General features: G+C 38.2%; 1 protein-coding gene across 4 annotated transcripts in view; it reads right to left on the reverse strand.

The window, feature by feature from the left end:
- Positions 1-364: 364 nt before the first annotated feature.
- Positions 365-18,781, reverse strand: part of GLRB (glycine receptor beta) — a 52,598-nt gene continuing 34,181 nt past the window's right edge. For 2 of the 4 annotated variants that reach the window (XR_011559590.1, XM_070757298.1), the window contains 2 exons: positions 17,998-18,290; positions 365-1,214 (listed from right to left, as the gene is read on the reverse strand). Coding sequence is in view for 3 of the 4 variants with exons in the window: in XM_070757298.1 (XP_070613399.1) it covers positions 918-1,214; positions 17,998-18,290 (590 nt within the window). In the remaining variant the exon portion in view is untranslated. Of the gene's footprint in view, positions 1,215-17,988; positions 18,291-18,781 lie in introns of all 4 variants that reach the window. The other 2 variants (XM_070757297.1, XM_070757300.1) reach the window with 1 other exon arrangement.

Consider the following 18,781-nt stretch of genomic DNA (forward strand, 5'->3'; position numbering starts at 1 on the left):
TTATAGTAATGTATTGAGGATATGTATTTGCGGATAACTATCATTAAAGTAACAGTACTACTTTGAATATATTTTATGGAAGTATTAATAAAGTTTTAATATTTTTCAGATTGTTTTCCTTTCCCTTGCAGACTGGCCTATAGAGGCCTTTTTGCTGTCAAGTACTAGTGTATCTTCAGTTTTGGAGTATATTTGACTAGGTTGACTGGTTATATTAATAGAAAGAAAGTTTTCAGACCCAGACATCTTCAAACAACATGAAGATAAGCCAAAATTTCCCTTTGCTGTGTTCAGCAGCATTTTTTTTCAAATATTACGATGGAACAATGTAATTTTGATAAATAACATGATTTTGCAAAATGAGTAATTGTCTGATCTTTATTTTTCACATAGACAAGATCAGTGTAATATATACTTTGATCACTTACAAAGTCTACACATTTTGAATTACAACATCAGCTTGTTCTTTCACAGTGCCATTTAACTTTATACAAGAAGAATGGGTATTGTCCTTGAAAGTCATAGATTTTTTTTAAAAAATACTACATATATTAGAATATTGATCTTACTGATACTCAGCGTGCACTTCAATTTCATTGTCAGAAACACTTGGATTCTTGATTATGTCATAAGGGAATGTTGTCCAATATGTAGTATGCGTTGTCTTTCATATATTCTTAAAGCAAGATGTGTATGCTGTACATTTATATACAACAGTTGGTCAAGCACAGACATTGCAGTGTCATGCTTTCATTCAAAATCACGATACTACTCTGTTCCCTTACACATTAGTCACATTTGGCTTCTAATACTCAGTATATTGTTTTGCAAATGCAAATAGTTGTTGCAAGGTGGCCTTCATGATGTAATGAAATGGTGTATATTGCACACACTTTTTTAAAAAAAAAAAGGGATTATCATAAATAGACAGACCAGTATATGACATTGAAGAAAAGGAAGCAAAATGGAAATAGTGCTCTTGCATAAAGATCAATTCGCTTTGCTGCTGATGGGATGACAGGTTTGGGAGGAGGCGGCTTCTTGTTGTTCTTTGCCTGAGACTTCCCAAGACCATTGTTGACCTCAATGGGTTTTCCGTAACAGTCATAATTTGATAATTCAAAATCTCTTGGCAAGCTTCCAACAATGCTGAAATCATTGGATCTCAGGTCAGATTTGGAGGTACAAACTTTTTTGCATCGGGTCTCCCCAACCTATAAAAACAGTGTAATAGAAGTTGTGAGTTGATGAAGCATTTCACTACATATTTAGGACATGTAAACATAAATTAAAATTCATTCAATATGGGTCAGGTGTTAAGATTTACAACTAATTTTAATTGAACTTAATTGAATTGGTATCTATTGTTACTAAGATCCTGTAATTATGTCAGTTATTGCTTTATTCTAATATTCAAATGCCAACTTCCCATGTTTTCATTTTGTTTGTTTCAATCAATTACTGTAATTGAATTTTAAATTGCTGACTATAAAAATTTATGATTACAATAATAAAGCAGACAACAAAATAAAAAGTAACCATTTAAGATATTGTCATAAAATTAAAGTAATTCAATAATAACAATATCATTGCCAGACATACTCTAGCTGTAAATGCAACAAAATATGAACTCTTAACTCTGTAATTATTGCCTCTTGTCTAACTTAAGAAAGTGAGAACTTCTAATCCAAGTAGTTCAAAAGGATCTTTTATTAAACAGATGTGAAAGCATTCCATTCAAAGCAATGTCTGAATGCCCTTAGGCAAAACAAGTAGATTTAAAGGAGCAGAGACCCCTCCCCATTAGCCAGAATGCAATGCAGCAATACACAAGTGTAAAAAATTCCCTTTAATCCACAACCCTGGGAACCAGAAGAACATGTTTCCCTGAGCATCTTCCGTTCTCCATTCAAATGAAATATCCCAATCCCCCCCCCCCCAATAAACCATTTCCCCAAAGTTAACAGATCTCAAGATGCTTGGTGTCAGGATATACATTGTAAAACATCCGTTGATTCAGGCAATGCTAATAAATCAAATTCAAGACCCTCCTTCTCTCGACTGAATGGCAGAGTCACTCTTTGGGACTTTGACAAACTCTATAAGTCATATTGAATAACTAACTTTACATTTACATATATTTACTTTTGCAGAATGCTGTTAAGAGTCTGGTTCTGTCTAACTTCAATAAATGCTGGGGAGGAGAAACTATTCTATATGAGGGAGACCATAAATTCAGAATATTGGTTCAGGCCACACTAAATTAACTTTCCACATGTTGGATTCCTTCTATATGGAGAAGGAAGTCATAAATGTAGCTAGAGATGAAACCAAATAATGTTTTAAAGCTCAAAAATGACACTTTGAATAGTCCCTAGAAACTTGATTATTAACCAATACAGTACTAACAATATAAGTGTAATATAACCAAAGTGGTTCTCACTTGTCATCATGCAGACTGTTGCATTTTGAACTTTCCTGGTCAGAGACTTAGTTCTCTTTAAATCAGAAGATATAAGTCAAGGAAAACAATAAAGTCACACACTTGCTTTTTCAGATGAGATGCCACATCATTCTAAATTATAACTAGAACAGCTTTCTCGCATAAAGATTAACAGTCACACTATCTTCTTAGAGTTTAATTTGTTTTGTCCCTTCTAGACTTCCATATCTTCCTAACATTTGTGTGAAGATATAGCTTGGTTTTGATGTTTTGGGTCATTTTAATTAACATTTTAAATACAGATGTACAAATACGTCACATTGTTCCCTTTTGTGACCAGCAATTTTACACAGCCAAAGAAATTAATGGAGTATAATCAGAAAATCAGATATAACTAAAATTGATTTATATAGTTCATCATTCCTCTCCCCAACTTTTCATAATTGAAAACAATCTGTTTATGTTTTTTGTTTACATTGTTTGTTTGCACCACTTCATAAATGCATTTTAAATTTAAATTTAAATTTAGATTAAAATTTCTTAATATCTTCTGAAGATATTCTTGGGTCCATCCAAGCATGCCTTTTTCAGTGTTCCCTTTTTTTCTTCTCCACTAAATTTCCCTCATAGATTTGCTTTGCAATTTGATTATCGTTTATTCTTTCTACATGACCAAACTACTTTCATATATTTTTTCACACTGGTCATACATATTGAATTTAAATTCACATTTCCATTATTTTTTAATTCCCTTTTCAAAGAACATGTTTCTTAAATAACACATTTCTATTGTATTGAATGTTTAACTTTTATGTTTTTTTCTAAATAATCCAATTACATATGACAAAGTAGACAAAATTTATTCTATTTTTTTATATTTTTCCTCACCTAGATAATATATCTCCCAGTATTCTAATTCATATCATAAAAATTAGCCACCCATTTTTCCATTTGTAATTAACATCCAGCTAAATTCAGCTACCTATACTACTTTTCTAAAATTAAAGTATAACTAGAAATAATTAATTCCACTGTATCTATTAAACAAGGTACTTTAGACTTTGATATATTGTTTTTCAGGTTCATACTGCCTGTTGTGGTTTATAATGAATTTAACATTCATTGCAAATCATTTCAGTTCTCAGTCAATAGCACAGAATAACCTGCATACAAAATTATATGTCCTTTCATGTCTCAAACCAACACAACTCTGCTATCCCTGCATGTATTCCTTATACAATTATACATAAATATATTAAATAATCAAGAAAACATTGGGAGCGAGGGGCGGGGTCTGATGGCCACGGCAGCAAGGAGCCTTTCCGCTGTCTTGGAAAGGCTCCAAATCCCCACTGTCCGGGGGTTCTGGTCCTCCTGGACCAGACCGGATCCTTCCTAAAGGGAAGATGATGCAGGGGACGCTACCGGGAGTCTGGTAGGGGACGGCATGCCCCACCAGATGAACCGGCTCAGTCTCGCACTGGCAGTGGTGTGAAGCCGGCCAGGCAGCCATGCCTGAGCCGGCACAGCCATGGAGACAACGCAATGCCGGGATGGAAAGAATGTATCTGGAAAGGACCTGGAGGAGAGAAGAAAAGATATAAAGCTGGTGCTGGTGAGTGAGAGTGGTCGAAAAGGATTTTGGATTTTATTTTTCGATTTGATCTTCAACCAAGCTAAAACTGCCGAAAATGAAAACAGAAGCAGCTATTTGGCAATGAGGCGAATAGGGAAAGCTTCAGAAAGTAGCAAATTGCCCAAGATTGGATTTCTAAGATACTTAATTATTCATAAATTTGTCTTTTTAAATTGGAAACCTTAAATTCTCACTGTGGAGGCTATGTTTTTTCCCCATTATATTCATTAAATGAAGAGGAATACTATATACTGGAAGATTTGAAAATCTATCATCTAGCGCCATCTTGTGGTCGGAGGACATATTGCAATCAGTTTGTGTGAAGATGTTTTTGCTAAATGTTGACATTGTTGGAAGCATATCTTATCTGTTTGGTCTTCACATATGTTTTCTATGAAGAAAGGAGAAAGTCAGCTATGGTGTGGAAGGAAGAAAATATTCAAGATGGAATTGACTGAACTGACTGAAAACACATTGGATAATACAATTTGAAGAGGCTTGAGATTCTTTAAGAACATAGATTTGGAAAATACAGAAGACAGCAGCACTGCAAAGAAGAGGAAGAGGATTGAGTTATCTTACAAAGCTACAAATTATAAAAATAATTGACTATGTAATTAAATGAATTGGAATTATTAATGACTAAATGTTATTGGAGTTTATTATCATTTTTTTAGTGGAATGATTGAATAAGTAAGAGAAAATTGAAATGGTTATGAATGAGAAAATTGCAAATGGTTATCATTATCATGATTATTATGGATGAGAAAATTGCAAATGTCTATGATTATTTTGGATGTTTATTAATATTTTTGATATTTTTATTGACTATTTGAATAATAAATTTACTATGTGATTTATAGTGATAAACAAAATAAGAGGAAAGGGAAACGGGATATAATATAAGTTATGATTATTAAAGGAGGATTAATATGGGATATTAACTAGTATTGATTACGTTGAATATGATAATAAAAGATAGATGAAGTAAGGAAAAGCTAAATTAAATAGATTAGGGAAGATTATCACACTGAGTTCCAAAGTGGAAGATACATAGAATAGGGAAAATACATAGATTAGGGAAGCATAGATTAGGGAAGATTATCACACTGCAATTGGCAGTGAAAACAATTAGAATAGGGAAGATTATTACACTGGGCTTGGCAGTGGGATTTATTGAATAGGGAAGACTATTACACTGAGAATGACAGTGGAAAATATATAGATTAGGGAAAATTATTGCTAAATTGGGATTTTCAATGGAAGATACTTTTCCTGAAAAATAATAGAATGATATGATATATAATGAAATATGATTTGTTAAATTAGAAATGATATATCGGTATAATGAAAGAAATGAAAGGGATGAAGCGAGTAGGAAATACATGTTTAATTTTTAATAACAACCCTTCCTCCTATGTGTATTGATAAGGTTACAATCAGATTAAAGTATGATGTGAATGGTTATTTTTTCTTTCCTTCCTGGGATATAAAGAGAAGCAAATTTGGAAATTTCTTTCATTAAGGGCAGCTACGATAAAATGAGGGTTTAAAAAGCAGAATGAGTTAAGTAAAAATATAAGAAATGGACTGAAGCATGATGGCATAGTTTTGGTAGAAAAATAGCAAATAGCCCAGAGTAATTTAGATAGCTAATAGCATTTTGAATTCAAATGAAGGTGAAAAATAATATCTGAAATCTGGATGATAGAATTTGAAAAGGAGGGAGCGCAGGTTGAATGATGTGTACCAGAATAAAATGGATAAATAATTAGGAAAATTTGATTAAGAATTTGGCATTTAATATTATATTGTATTGTATTTTAATTTGAGGTATGTGAATTTGAATCTCTGTAAGGTGTGTAAAAATAATAAAACAATTTATACCCCCCCCCAAAAGAAAACATCACACATTCTACTTGCACACCCAGATCAATGTTAAAACTATTGCTAAATATTTATTTCTGCCCAAACACACCTTATTTTCATTATATACTACTACATTACATTACATTATATACTACTTTGCTGCATTCAACAATCGATCACCTGCTTTATGATTACTTTTTCTAAATCAAAAATGGAAAATATACTTAATTTCTTACTTTCAGTTCTCAGTGTACGTAGAGATCAAATATCTGTTTTGAACATTGTGCCTTTTATTTACACAACACATGACACACATTTATAGTAATTCTCACTTTTAGCAACAATCATTATTATATATGTATTTCTCTTCGTCATAGCCTTTCATACTGCACCATATCACCAGTCATAAGTTTATACTTTACTTTTGTAGCAGTATCTATTTTCCTCACATTTATCTACTTATTTAATTTGACTTCTATGCTGCCCAATCCCAAAGGACTCAGGCCGGCTCAAACAATATAAAATTACAATAACAATAAACACATCTCCTTTCTATTAGTTATGCTGAGTATTAATCAATCTTTTAAATTACCGTATTTTTGGTGTATAAGACGCACCTTTTTACTTCAAAAAAGTACTTTAAAAATTGGGTGCGTCTTATACACCAAATGTCAGAAGCTGGCGGCTCGGCCCTGGGGATAGGCACAGTGCTGGGCATTCGCAGCACAGGGCACCAGCGGCCGTTGGCCGAGGAGCCCCCCCAGCAGGCCAAACACAGGCTTGGGCGAGTGGCTCCGCCCCATACTAGCAGCAAACTGAGGCAACTGCTGAGGCAACTTTTCCCCTTGGCTGCCTTTCCATGGCGGGAGCAGTGGCAGTGTTGCTTTGTAACCTGGATGAGCCTGTCTCCCAGGACCTGCCACGGGGTTACTGGAGGATTGGCTGCAGCTTCGCCCCTGCCGGCCATACAGCCAACATTAGAAAGCCGCTTGGGCAGGCCGTTGCCCACGTTCCACGTTCTGTGGCTGGTGGCAGGTCCTGGGAGATGGGCTCATCCAGTCTCCAAAGCACCGCTGCTACCACTCCCACCATGGAAAGGCAGCCAGGGGGAAAAGTCACCTCAGAAAAGTCACCTTTGCTGCTAAATGCGGTGCGGAGCCGCTCACCCGAGCCGCTTTTCGGCCTGCTGGGAGGCTCCTCAGCTCACCATCCTCTTGGGGGTGGGGGAAGGGACGCACGCTCTTCCTACTGCTGCCTTTTCCTTGAGCGTGTTCCTGCACTGCCATATGCCAGGGCCCCCGATGCCTCTGCAACTTGCTCGTTTGCTCCCGTGCCAGAGCAACCTCAACCTCACGGCTTTCTCCATCTCTGGCCCCACGCCGCCCGCCTTTCTGCCCTGTCTCCTCCTCCTCCTGCCATTTTCACAAAAACTTTCCATGCAAAGCAGCCAAGGGGAAAAGTTTTGGGGGACCGCCCTTTCCCTTAGCGACCCTAGCAACCAAGTTTCCCACTCGGCCCCCAGGGGGAGAAGTCGCTCGGATCCCCCGAAGGAGAAAGTGCGGAGCTGCGGCTAGGACAGTTTATACGCCCAGGGATGCAACGTGCGGTACCGGAACTTTTTATCTCAAAAGGTGTCAGGAGAGGTGTACTGTAAAGATCATTGGATACTGTCAACAATAGCCTGAAGTCGAGTGAGCTTTGGGTGGATGGCTGTTTATGTAGCCCTTAAAGCAATGGAAGTTTTTACCCTTCAGTTTTATTTTTGGCACCTCACGACTGATCTCTGAGAGAGAAACGAAGGAAGAGGGGCAAAAGGGAATAAAAAAGTCTTGAAAATGAGGTTTTGTTTTTACTCTTGCATGGGGGGGACGGGACACACACAGGGAGAAAGAGTTGGAAGGGACTCTGTACTGTAGGTCACTGGTCCAGGGATTTCCAACGTTAGCCACTTTATAACTTGTGGACTTCAACTCCCAGAGTTCCTCAGCCAGCAAAGGTGGCTGAGGAACTCTGGGAGTTGTAATCCACAAGTCTTAAAAGTTGCCAAGGTTGGACATCACTACTCTAGAAACACTCATTTTAAGGAATATTTCAGGTTTATCATCATCGCCATATATTTCCATGCACTTCAATTGTGAATATTGGAGTAGTCAAGAAAGGGGTCTTTGAAAACCTCATGGTATAATAGTAATATTAAGGCAATCTCAGCAGGGAACTGTAATTGTAAATGATTCTATCACTAGCCATTTATGTGACTAAAGGAACAACTAACAAAATGAATTGTCCTCGTTTGTTTGTTTGAGTTAGGGGTTAGGAATGCAAGGGTCTTCAAACCTGGCAAATTTAAGGCTTGTGGACTTCAATTCCCATTTCTGAGCTAGCATGACTGGTGGAGCAATTCTGGGAATTGAAGTCCACAAGTCTTGAAGCTGTCAGGTTTGAAGTTTGTAAAAAGTGTACATGGTTGTAAAAAGTATTCTGCTACACAGGTATTTTATTAAACAATATAATACTGCACCATTTGGTTCAGAATACTTTTTTCCTTGTTTTCTCCCTCTAAAATCTAGGTGTGTCTTATACACCGGTGCATCTTATACACCGAAAAATACGACATGTAGTGTTACAAGAAACTAAGGTCTTTCTTTATACTGTGAGAATTGAAAGCCATTAGAAGGATTTTCATTTCATCCCTTACCATGCATTTTCATTATTCTATCCCATCACCTTTTATCCTCCATTATCATTATTTATCACTTCCAAATCTATCTCCAATATCTAATTTCATGAAAAATTTAGTATAGGGAGATATTATTCCTCATATGTAATTTATTTATATTATCTCATTTTAATAAATAGAAAAGGCATTACTAGCAATAGCTACCCTGAAAGTAAATCTTGAATTCATGAGGAGGAAACTGAGTATGTTTTTAAAAAAAGAATCAAAGAGGCAATATTAGATTCTATGCTTATATTGGGAATAGTCTAGCCAGAGCTCTTCTCCACAGTGAACCCCATTCTTTGAAATACTATTCCTCAGAGACACAGACAGGGGAAAATTAAATCAATAATGAATTATATAAAGCAAAAATATTTGAGTTTGCAAATAATTCAGGTAAGTGGTTAGCAGATGGATTAAAAAATTTAAAAAAAGAAAAGATTGATACAAGAAAGATACTATACTACTGGACCATACAAAAAGCATTTTATTGATATCATTCTAACTTATGTAAAGGAAGTGATATCCCTTTAGAGAAAACAGATTAGTATCTCAAGAAACAAAATTTATAGTATTTCAGAGGAAGAGAAAAAGACTACAAATGACCTATAACAATAAGGGAACTTTTTGGGAACAGGTTAAACTAGGTGTGCCTGGACCAGATGGATGGTAAGGTTCTTATTATAAATGATTTGAAGACGAACTTTTATAACCTTTACAAAAGACTATGAACTCTATTCTACGGGTCTGCAGAGAGGGGCGGCATACAAATCCAATAAATAAAATAAATAAATAAATGAATAAAGTTGCCAGATAATTGGAAAGAGCCCAATATAGTATTAATACCAAAGAGGAACAAGATTTGACTTTACAAGAAACTATTTATTTATTTATCATTTTTCTATTTACTTTTCACATTTCTTAATCTTTCATTCCCTTCTGAGGCAGATTTAATTATTAAATAGTGACTACAAATTGTTCATAATGATTGTAGCTGACAGAATGAAAATAATTTTGGAAGACTTATTCATGAGGATCAGAGTAGGCTTTTACCTAAAAATAGTTAAAGGACAATATTAGAAATATCCTTTAAATGTTGGACATTTTGAAATATAGCATATGAAAAACCAGCCACACTGATTTTCATAGATGTAAAGAATGCCTTTGACAATTTGAACTGGGCTTTCCTGTTCAAGATTTTAGAAGATCTGAATTACAGAGAGAATGTTAAAAATGTGGTAAGATCAATTTACATTTCATCGAAAACACAAATAATTGATAATGGAGATCTAGCAAAACTGTGAGGTACAAAAACGAAACAAGAAAGGAATGCTGTCTGTCTCCTCTTTTATTTATTTTGGCTTTTGAAATACTGAAGAGACATATAAGACAAATGAACAGATTGTGGGAAAAGAATTTGATGCATTAGCAGGTTTCAAGATTAGAAAATAAAACAAGTTAGCAAAAATATGAAAATAAGAGATCAAACAAAATTGATGAATAAAACAATGTTTAAGGTTGAGAAGAATGTAAAATATCTGGATATCAATATGATAAAAATATTTCAAAATAACTGCTAGGACTAGAATGAAGTTAAACAGATACAGTACAGTATGTTAAAATCAAAGAAATTGTAATTTCAATGTTGGAGGAATCTCTGTGATAAAAAAAGTCTTGTGAACAACCACAATTGAGTCCAAAATTTATGTTGCTAAGTGAGAAATTTGTTAAGTGAGTTTTGCCCCATTTCACGACCTTTCTCATCACGTTTCAGTTCACAGAGGCCAGGGCAAGAACTCCTGGCTGGAATCTGAGACCTAGTGAGAGAAGGAAGAGAGAAAGGTAGTGGCATGCGACTCATATAACTACAGACCAAAAACGAGGAGTAGTGACAGGGGTTGTTGACTTTCTTGGCAAGTACTTGTCAAGTGACAGGGGTTGTTGATTTTCTTGGCAAGTACTTGTTTTTCAATAAATTGTTAAGATGTCTGGCTTGGTCCAGTGTAACACTTTTTTGGCTGTTGTGTTCTGTAGTACTTTGTGGAACCTGGGGTGATGGTCTCTTTGCATAAGGACATCTAATTTATACGGTGAGATCTCTAGGTTGCAGTCCTTAGTTTGTACCCTGCAGTCAGAAGTGGAAAGATTGTCCCAGCCACGTGCTGTAATGCAGCCATGTGTGCAGACTCCAATTCCTCAGCGTCACCCGAGGAGAAGGGCTGTGTGGACAACTGTTGGTTCAGAAAGATTACGTGCAGTAGAGCACAGACATTAGCAATTTTGGTCTCTCTGTATCTAATTCCTGTAATGTTCTTGCGGATTTAGGAAATAGTATAAGGGCAGACTAGATGGACCATGAGGTCTTTTTCTGCCATCAATCTTATATGTTTCTGTTTGTTAAGTGAATCACTGCAGTTGTTAAGTTAGTAACTATTCAGTCGGCTCCTGGTACGAGCCTTTAATTAGCAAAAACAGACCCACACACAGGACAAGGCAACAATAGTTTCTTTATCCAAAGAAAAACCCTATTTTGAATTCAAAGGGCTCACTTGTAGAAACAAACAACTTGAATGCAGTGAAATAACAAAAACAACAAACTTAAGTCCATTAACCAGTAGCTGTGATTTCTTCCTTTTCAGAGTCAAGATTGCAGTTGATCACATGATTCCGGGACAATGCAACTGTCATAAACAGATTCTATTTGCTAAGCATCTGAATTTTAATCATGTGACCATGGGGAATGCTGCAATGGTTGTAAATGTGAAAAAGGGTCAAAAGTCAGTTTTTTCAGTGTTATTGTAACTTCAATAGTCACTACAATTGCAAGCCGAGGACTACTTACCTTTTTTGACAATTAATACACTATTTAAACAGTGGCAGTAATTTATTATAATTCCTACCAGGCCTTCTACCCATACTAAGAGAGGCTGATATAAACTGGAATATAAAAAATCTGGAGGACGTATTCTGAAGAAAAATTGCTCCAGAAGATGCTTATAAAAATTAGAGCCAAAGCTTTTAAACAAAATACTTCAAATTCCTGGAGGATAGGTATTTAAAATTTAAATAACAACATAATTGAACTCCAGACGGAAAGATACCTCAGACTGAAGGGCAAGTGTATCTTTATGAACCAATATTTGCCAGTATTAAAGAATTATAAACTCCTTGCAGATGGGATTAGACTCGATTTTTGGAGAGACTTGGGGCAAGAAATGAAGCTTTTGGGAGAGTGATTTTTGGAGAGATTTGGGGCAAGAAATGAAGCTTTTGGGGGAGCGATTTTTGGAGAGATTTGGGGCAAGATACAAAGCTTTTGGGGGAGCGATTTGGGAAAGATTTGGGGCGGCGGTAGCCTTCATTAGGACCTCCATTCCTCACTTCTCCTCGCTGTCTGTCTCCACTCCGTTAGCCTTCACTTTGTCTGCCTGCTGCTTTTTTTAAAGCCTTAAAGTGGGTTTGCACACATTATTTGCTTTTACATTGATTCCTATGGGAAACAATGTTTCGTCTTACGAACTTTTCACCTTACGAACCTCGTTTCGTAACCAATTAAGTTCATAAGATAAGGTATTACTGTATATTAATCCCAGAAAGTTTTCTTAAATGTAATCAAATTTACTCCTCCCAATTATTTAAATAGAACTACTCCAAACATGACTAAGTCAGGGTTTAACTCAGCTGCCTTATCTTATACTAATACTGAATATTAAACCAGGACATTTTAAATTATACTTTTACAAATCTTTAAAATTGATGTAGCTTTCTGGAAGTATTCTCTGCTATTTAAAAGATGATATAATGGCATTGGGCCTCTTCAGATCAAGCTTTTATTTAAAAAAGGTTTTCACGCGCTTTTGGGGGGTAAAAAGGTATATATTATACTCCGAAAAATACAGTATACAATGATGATTCAGCCAGAAAAATGCAGATTCAATTTTATTCAGACATTGTTGATGGGCAAGAAAAAAATAACTTTGCTTTCTGATAAACATAAATTTCTTAATCAATAAGGTGAGAATGGAAAACACAGATTCAGTTGACCTGAGAAATGGGAATAATTTCAAGCTTCTGTTTCAAATAATAAATTTTGTCAAAGGGGAATAACTTGATTACTGTATTTTTCAGTGTATAAGACACACCTTTTCACACACCCCAAAAGAAGGTCAAAAACTGGGTGCGTCCTATACACTGAATCCTGCACCTGGGGAGGGGGGATTTGGCAGGACAGCAGTAATAGCCAAAATTGGTGGCAACAGACAGCTGATTGGCAGTATTCCAGGAGACTGATCCAACCGCCAATCAGAAAGGAAGAACGAAGGGGGAGATAGCGAAGTTAGCAATTGAAATGGCAGCTTCACTGGAGAAAATGCAAGGCTTAATTTCCAGTGCCTGGGGTGAAGGTTAGTGTGCTCCAATCAGCCTCTGATGACACCAACATGGAGGAGCAATGGGGGGGAGGAGCACCCTCGAGGTGGAGAAGGAAAACAAGCAGCCTCAAAGGGGAAACACTCAACTGCAATGAAAGGCTTTTGGGGAATGCTCCCCACCCCACCCCCCATCAGCAGAGAGGCTTTCTTGGAAGGACGAGAGAAACTGCTCTCCCTGCACTCTTCCTGCATGATCCGAGTACCAGACTCTGCTGTGAGTGTTTATGTGTGTGTGAGAGAGAGAGAGAGAGAGAAAGAGGACAGAAGGGAGAGGTGTTTGTATGATTATGCAAAATTGTTCAGTGTTTCTGAGCAGCCTCCTTCGATGGTAGCTAATGCAAATTGACTTCATTTCTATCACTGACTAGCCTAGCCCCGCCCATTCTCAAAGCAGAATGAAAAGAAAGACACAACGCGTGTGCACAGAAACTTCACCTCCCTTTCCAGTTATCATACTGAAAGAAACCTGAATTCAACACTGTTTCTTTCACCAACCTCTCTAGTATTAAAGCAATCTGGACTCCAATATCTCTTTGCCAGGATGAGATCGGACTAAAGCAACCACCACCTTTGCCCTGACTACAGAAGGAGATACTTTTCACTTCCTGTTAGATCATATTCGATCATTTCTGCAACTGGGGTGGTGGTGGTGGTGGTAGAGATAAGCAGCTCCTCTTTCCCTCCCTCTAAAAAGACTGCAACTTTGTCCCTCACACTTCCTTTCCTGAATCTCCGGTGATAATCTTTATGGCTCTTTGTAAATAGAGCTAAAAATTTTAAAGAGCAAAGTAGCCACAGTTAGAGGAGGACTAGCTCAGGAAGTTTGAATGCCCTTGCAGTGCACCCTAATCCCTAACCCAGGGGTCTTAAAACTTGACAACTTTAAGACTAATGAACTTCAACTCCCATTCCTGAGCTAGCATGACTGGAGGAGGATACACAAGTCTTAAAGTTGCCAGGTTTGGAGATCCTTGCACCCCTAATCCCTAATCTAGGGCTCTTCAAATTTGACAGCTTTAAGACTAATGAAATTCAACTCCCATTCCTGAGCTAGCTTGACTGGAGGAGGATTCTGGGAATTGAAGTCCACATGCCCTACATGGCATTGGACCAGAATACCATCGGGACCGCCTTCTGCCGCACGAATCCCAGGGACCGATTAGGTTCCACAGAGTTGGCCTTCGACAAAACAATGTCCGATTAGGGACCGATTAGGTTCCACAGAGTTGGTCCTGTCGACAAAACAATGTCATCTTGCGAGACCCAGGGGGAGAGCCTTCTCTGTGCTGGCCCCCACCCTCTGGAATCAACTCCCCCCGGAGATTAGGACGGCCCCCACCCTCCTTGCCTTTCGTAAACTTCTAAAAACCCATCTATGTTGCCAGGCTTGTGGAAACTGACATTCCCCCAGCTGTTCCATTTTATGTATGATTTGTTTGGATTTTATGTCTGTTTTTTTATAAGGGTTTTTAAAATTGTTTTTAATATTGGATTTGTATCTCATGTATTACTTGTTGTGAGCCACTCCGAGTCTTCGGAGAGGGGCGGCATACAAGTCTAATAAATAATAATAACAAGTCTTACAGTTGCCAGGTTTGGACACCCTTGCATCCCTAATCCCGGGGTTTTCAAACTTGACAACTCCCATTCCTGAGCTAGCATGACTGGAGGAGGATCCTGGGAATTGAAGTCCACAAGTCTTAAAGTTGCCAAATTTGAAGACCCCTGGGTTAGGGATTTAGCGTGCAAAGGTCTCCAAACCTGGAATTCTGGGAGTTGGTCCACAAGTCTTAAAGCTGTCAAGTTTGAAGTTTGTCCATGGTTGTAAAATGTATACATATTTGTAAAAAGTATTCTGCTACACTGGTGTTTTATTAAATAATATATTACTGCACCATTTGGTTCAGAATACTTTTTTTCTTGTTTTGCATCTCTAAAATTTAGGTGCATCTTATATTCCGGTGTGTCTTATATTGCGAAGAATGCGGTATATAGATACTTAACAGTACATGAAGAAATCTTATATTTTTTATACGTTAGAAAAACGCTATTTGAACTACAAAAATCCAGACAATGGAAAAACATTAATACATACAAGTTTCTTTATTTCAGAAATTGTGTGTGTGTGTGTGTGTGTGTGTATTTAAATTAAAATGTACCATTAAATAATGGATCTATCAACTCAATTCAGAAAACAATGTTACACATATATTTTGTATGAGTAATATAATACATTATGGATGCTGATGATGCCATAAAGCACTGGTTCCCAAACTACGGCCCTTGGGACGCATGCGGCCTGCTGAGGCCATTCATCTGGCCCGTGGCAACGCACGAGATTTTACACACACACACGCACAAAAACAATCCCCTGCGCAGCCTTTTCCAAGGCCGCGCAACAGAGCCGGGCATTGGAGTTGGGGGCGGGGAGCAACGAAAGTGCGGAGGCCGGAAAAGGTTTTTATTTTGAATGTCCCCATTTTCTTTTCTTGCTCCAATCCGTTCAAATCCATCCCAGTCCACGTCTTTGGCACTACCTTTCCTGCTAGCCACTCTCACTGGCCAGCTCAGTTGTAGCCTGGTTGTACCCTGGGGCTCCGTATCAAATGCTGAACCTCTGCCGCCAAACCACCGACCAACACTTGCCGCTCACCTGCCGGCATTGGAGAGTACAGTTCTTATTCTTGGCAACCAGTTCGGGCTTTTCTTCTCCAGCTCCAATCCGTAGCATCCAATCCGTAGCATCCGTATCTCGTCATCCCCCTGCCAGCCCCGCCTGGGAGAGCGGGGGGGGGGCCTCGGGACCGGCACATCTGCGGCGGGCGGGGGCAGCTGCGGCTCCCTTTACTTCTCCCACCGCCTATCTCTACCGCTGGCCAGCGCCGCGGGTTCCTCGGGTGGGAGCTGCCCCGCCCAAGGAACCTGCGTCTAAGGCCGCAGGAGGCGCCAGCAGAAGGAAAGGGAGCCGCGGCTGCCCCCACCCACCGCGAATGTGCTGGTGCCAAGCCTCCCCACCCCCTCCCAAGTGGGCTGGCAGGGGTATGGGGAGCTACAGATTGGATGCTACGGATTGGAGCTGGAGAAGAAAAGCCTGAACTGGCTGCCAAGAATAAGAACTCTACTTTCCAATGCCAGCAGGTATGAGCGGCGGGTGTTGGTCAGTGGTTTGGCGGCAGAGGTTCAGCATTTGAGATGGGAGCCCCAGGCTACAACCAGGCTACAACTGAGCTGGCCAATGGGAGTGGCCAGCGGGAAAGGTAGTGCCAAAGACACGGACTGGAATGGGTTTGAACAGATTGGAACAGGAGAAGAACAGCTCGAACTGGAGCCCCAGACTACGACTGAGTTTACCAGAAAGGAAGAGAAAGAGAGAACGAGAGAAAGCAACAGACAGAGAGCGAGATAGAAAGAAACAAAGAGGGAGAGAGAAAGTGAGAAGAGAGAAAGAGCGAGAGAGAACAAGAGAGAACAAGAGAGAAAGAAAGTAAGAGAGAGAGAGAGAGAGAAAGAAAGAAAACAAGAGAGAGAGGGACAGAGAAAGAAAGCAAGAGAGAGATAGCAAGAGAGAACAAGAGAGAGAAAGCAAGAGAGAGAGAGAGAGAAAGAAAACAAGAGAGAGAAAGAGTGTGAGAGAGAAAGAAAGCAAGGGAGTGGGTGACAGAGAGATAGCAATAGAGAGAGAGAAAGCAAGAGAGAGAAAAATGAGAGAAACAATGTGAAAGAAAGAGAGAAGGGGACAGAGAGAAAGAAAGAAAGAGAGAGGGATGAGAGAGAAATGAAGAGGGAGATAGAAAGAGAGTGAGTGAGAGAAAGAAAGAAAGAAAGAAAGAGAGAGAAAGAGAGAAAGAAAGCGGGAGAGATATAGACTGAGTGAGAGAAAGAGAAAGAAAGCAAGAGAGAAAGAAAGAGGGAAATATAGAGAGGGAGAGAAAGGAAGAGGGAAAGAAAGCAAGAGAGTGAGAGAGAGAAAGGGAGAGGAAGGGAGAGAGAGAAAGAGAAAACTCGGCAAGGAGTTGGAGACTTGCTCCACTTCGCCTCCTCCTCCCCCAGGGCGACGTTAAAAAAACCGCAGGATTTTTTTAATAGTCCAGCCCTCTAACAGTCTGAGGGACAGTGAACTGGCCCCCTGTGTAAAATGTTTGGGGACCCCTGCCATAAAGCATCACTAGAGGGTGTTAGATAATTAATTTTTTCCCCAGCTTATTTTCCTGAAAATTTGAGTGATAGCTAAACTACATATTTTCCTGATTGTCAGCCAAAACTTATAATTTTTTGTATCTAAATATTTTCTTAATATTGCATTTAATTTTACAGTTTTACTAATAATTAGCAATAGTGTATAATTTAATTTACTAATAGAAATCCAGTTGGATAACTTTGGACCACTTTGTCAGCTCAACACACCTCACGATGTTGTTGTTGTAGGGAAAATGTGTTGTACATATTCACCCTCTTGGGATGTTTGCAAAAATAATAAACATAGGATAAAATAAAAAATAAAATAAAATATAAAGTGCATTTTTAATAAAGGTATATAATTTCCATTTCTAAAATATACCATTATTCTGAATATCACAACCTTCCTATCTTTCAATTAATGGCAAATTTGCAACCTTCCTATCCTCCAATGATGGAATACATTGTTGACCATAATTATAGGGGCTCATAAAATCTGGTTTTATTTCAAAGTAATTTTATTTAGCCACTTATAAACTGGAATAAATTCCATCATCCTCAGCCAGCAGATCCACTAGTGCTCACACTTTAGAAAATAAGAGCTGATCTTGAAGGGTAGGGATGCTGGTTATATAAAATCTTTAGCCTACCACATATTTGACATCAACCATTACTCTGAAAAAAATCAGAATTGAAGCGAAATGATTTAATAACATACCATACTTACCTGTAAAGTACTGATGTGCACTGGAGTGCCTGTGCCATTCACAGTATTCTTTTTAGCTGCACTTCCACCTTTCCCTTCTGCTTGTTCTGTCTTAGCAATCTTTGCTTTTTCAGCTTCAATTCGCTTTGGATTGTTCAGCATGACTTGGACCACTGCATACTCAACCAATGAAGCAAATCCAAAGAGAAGGCATGCAATCAGCCATACATCTAAGGCCTTCACGTAAGACACTTTGGGGAGTTCAGCAGCAAGGGTAGTACATTCTGATGCCAAGTTGAGCACTGAAAAAATGCCTAAGAGAAATAAAAATCCAACAATATACTATATAATTGCAATGTTATTGTATTGCTAACCATTTCCCACTTTGCTAACCTTAAAATGTTTTTGCTGCACTTTCTAAATGATGATATTTCCTCCAAGGAAATACCAGTAGAAGTTGTTGATGTACCACATATGTCGCAGAAATGAATATGAATGTATAGGGTGAATTATGGAACTGATTAAATAAATTGATACATAATCATTTTGAGTACATATATAGCACTAACTCTTGGTTACTAGCAACTCTATCATGATATATATTGTTTTTCAGATATAACTTTGTCTTAACATAAATTTGCAAATTGTCAATCAAATAGAATTCTAGGATACCATAAAATATGGAGTAACTTGGCAATTCAGCATCACGCAGCCTTCCCTGTTCTAGTAGCATCATTTCTTGGCACATTTAGCTAGCATTTCTGCAAACAGCAATCCAACATATCTAAAGAACATGAGAATGCAG

The sequence above is a fragment of the Erythrolamprus reginae genome, chromosome 7 (genome assembly GCF_031021105.1).
Source record: "Erythrolamprus reginae isolate rEryReg1 chromosome 7, rEryReg1.hap1, whole genome shotgun sequence".
In the NCBI taxonomy this organism is placed as follows: Eukaryota; Metazoa; Chordata; class Lepidosauria; order Squamata; family Dipsadidae; genus Erythrolamprus; species Erythrolamprus reginae.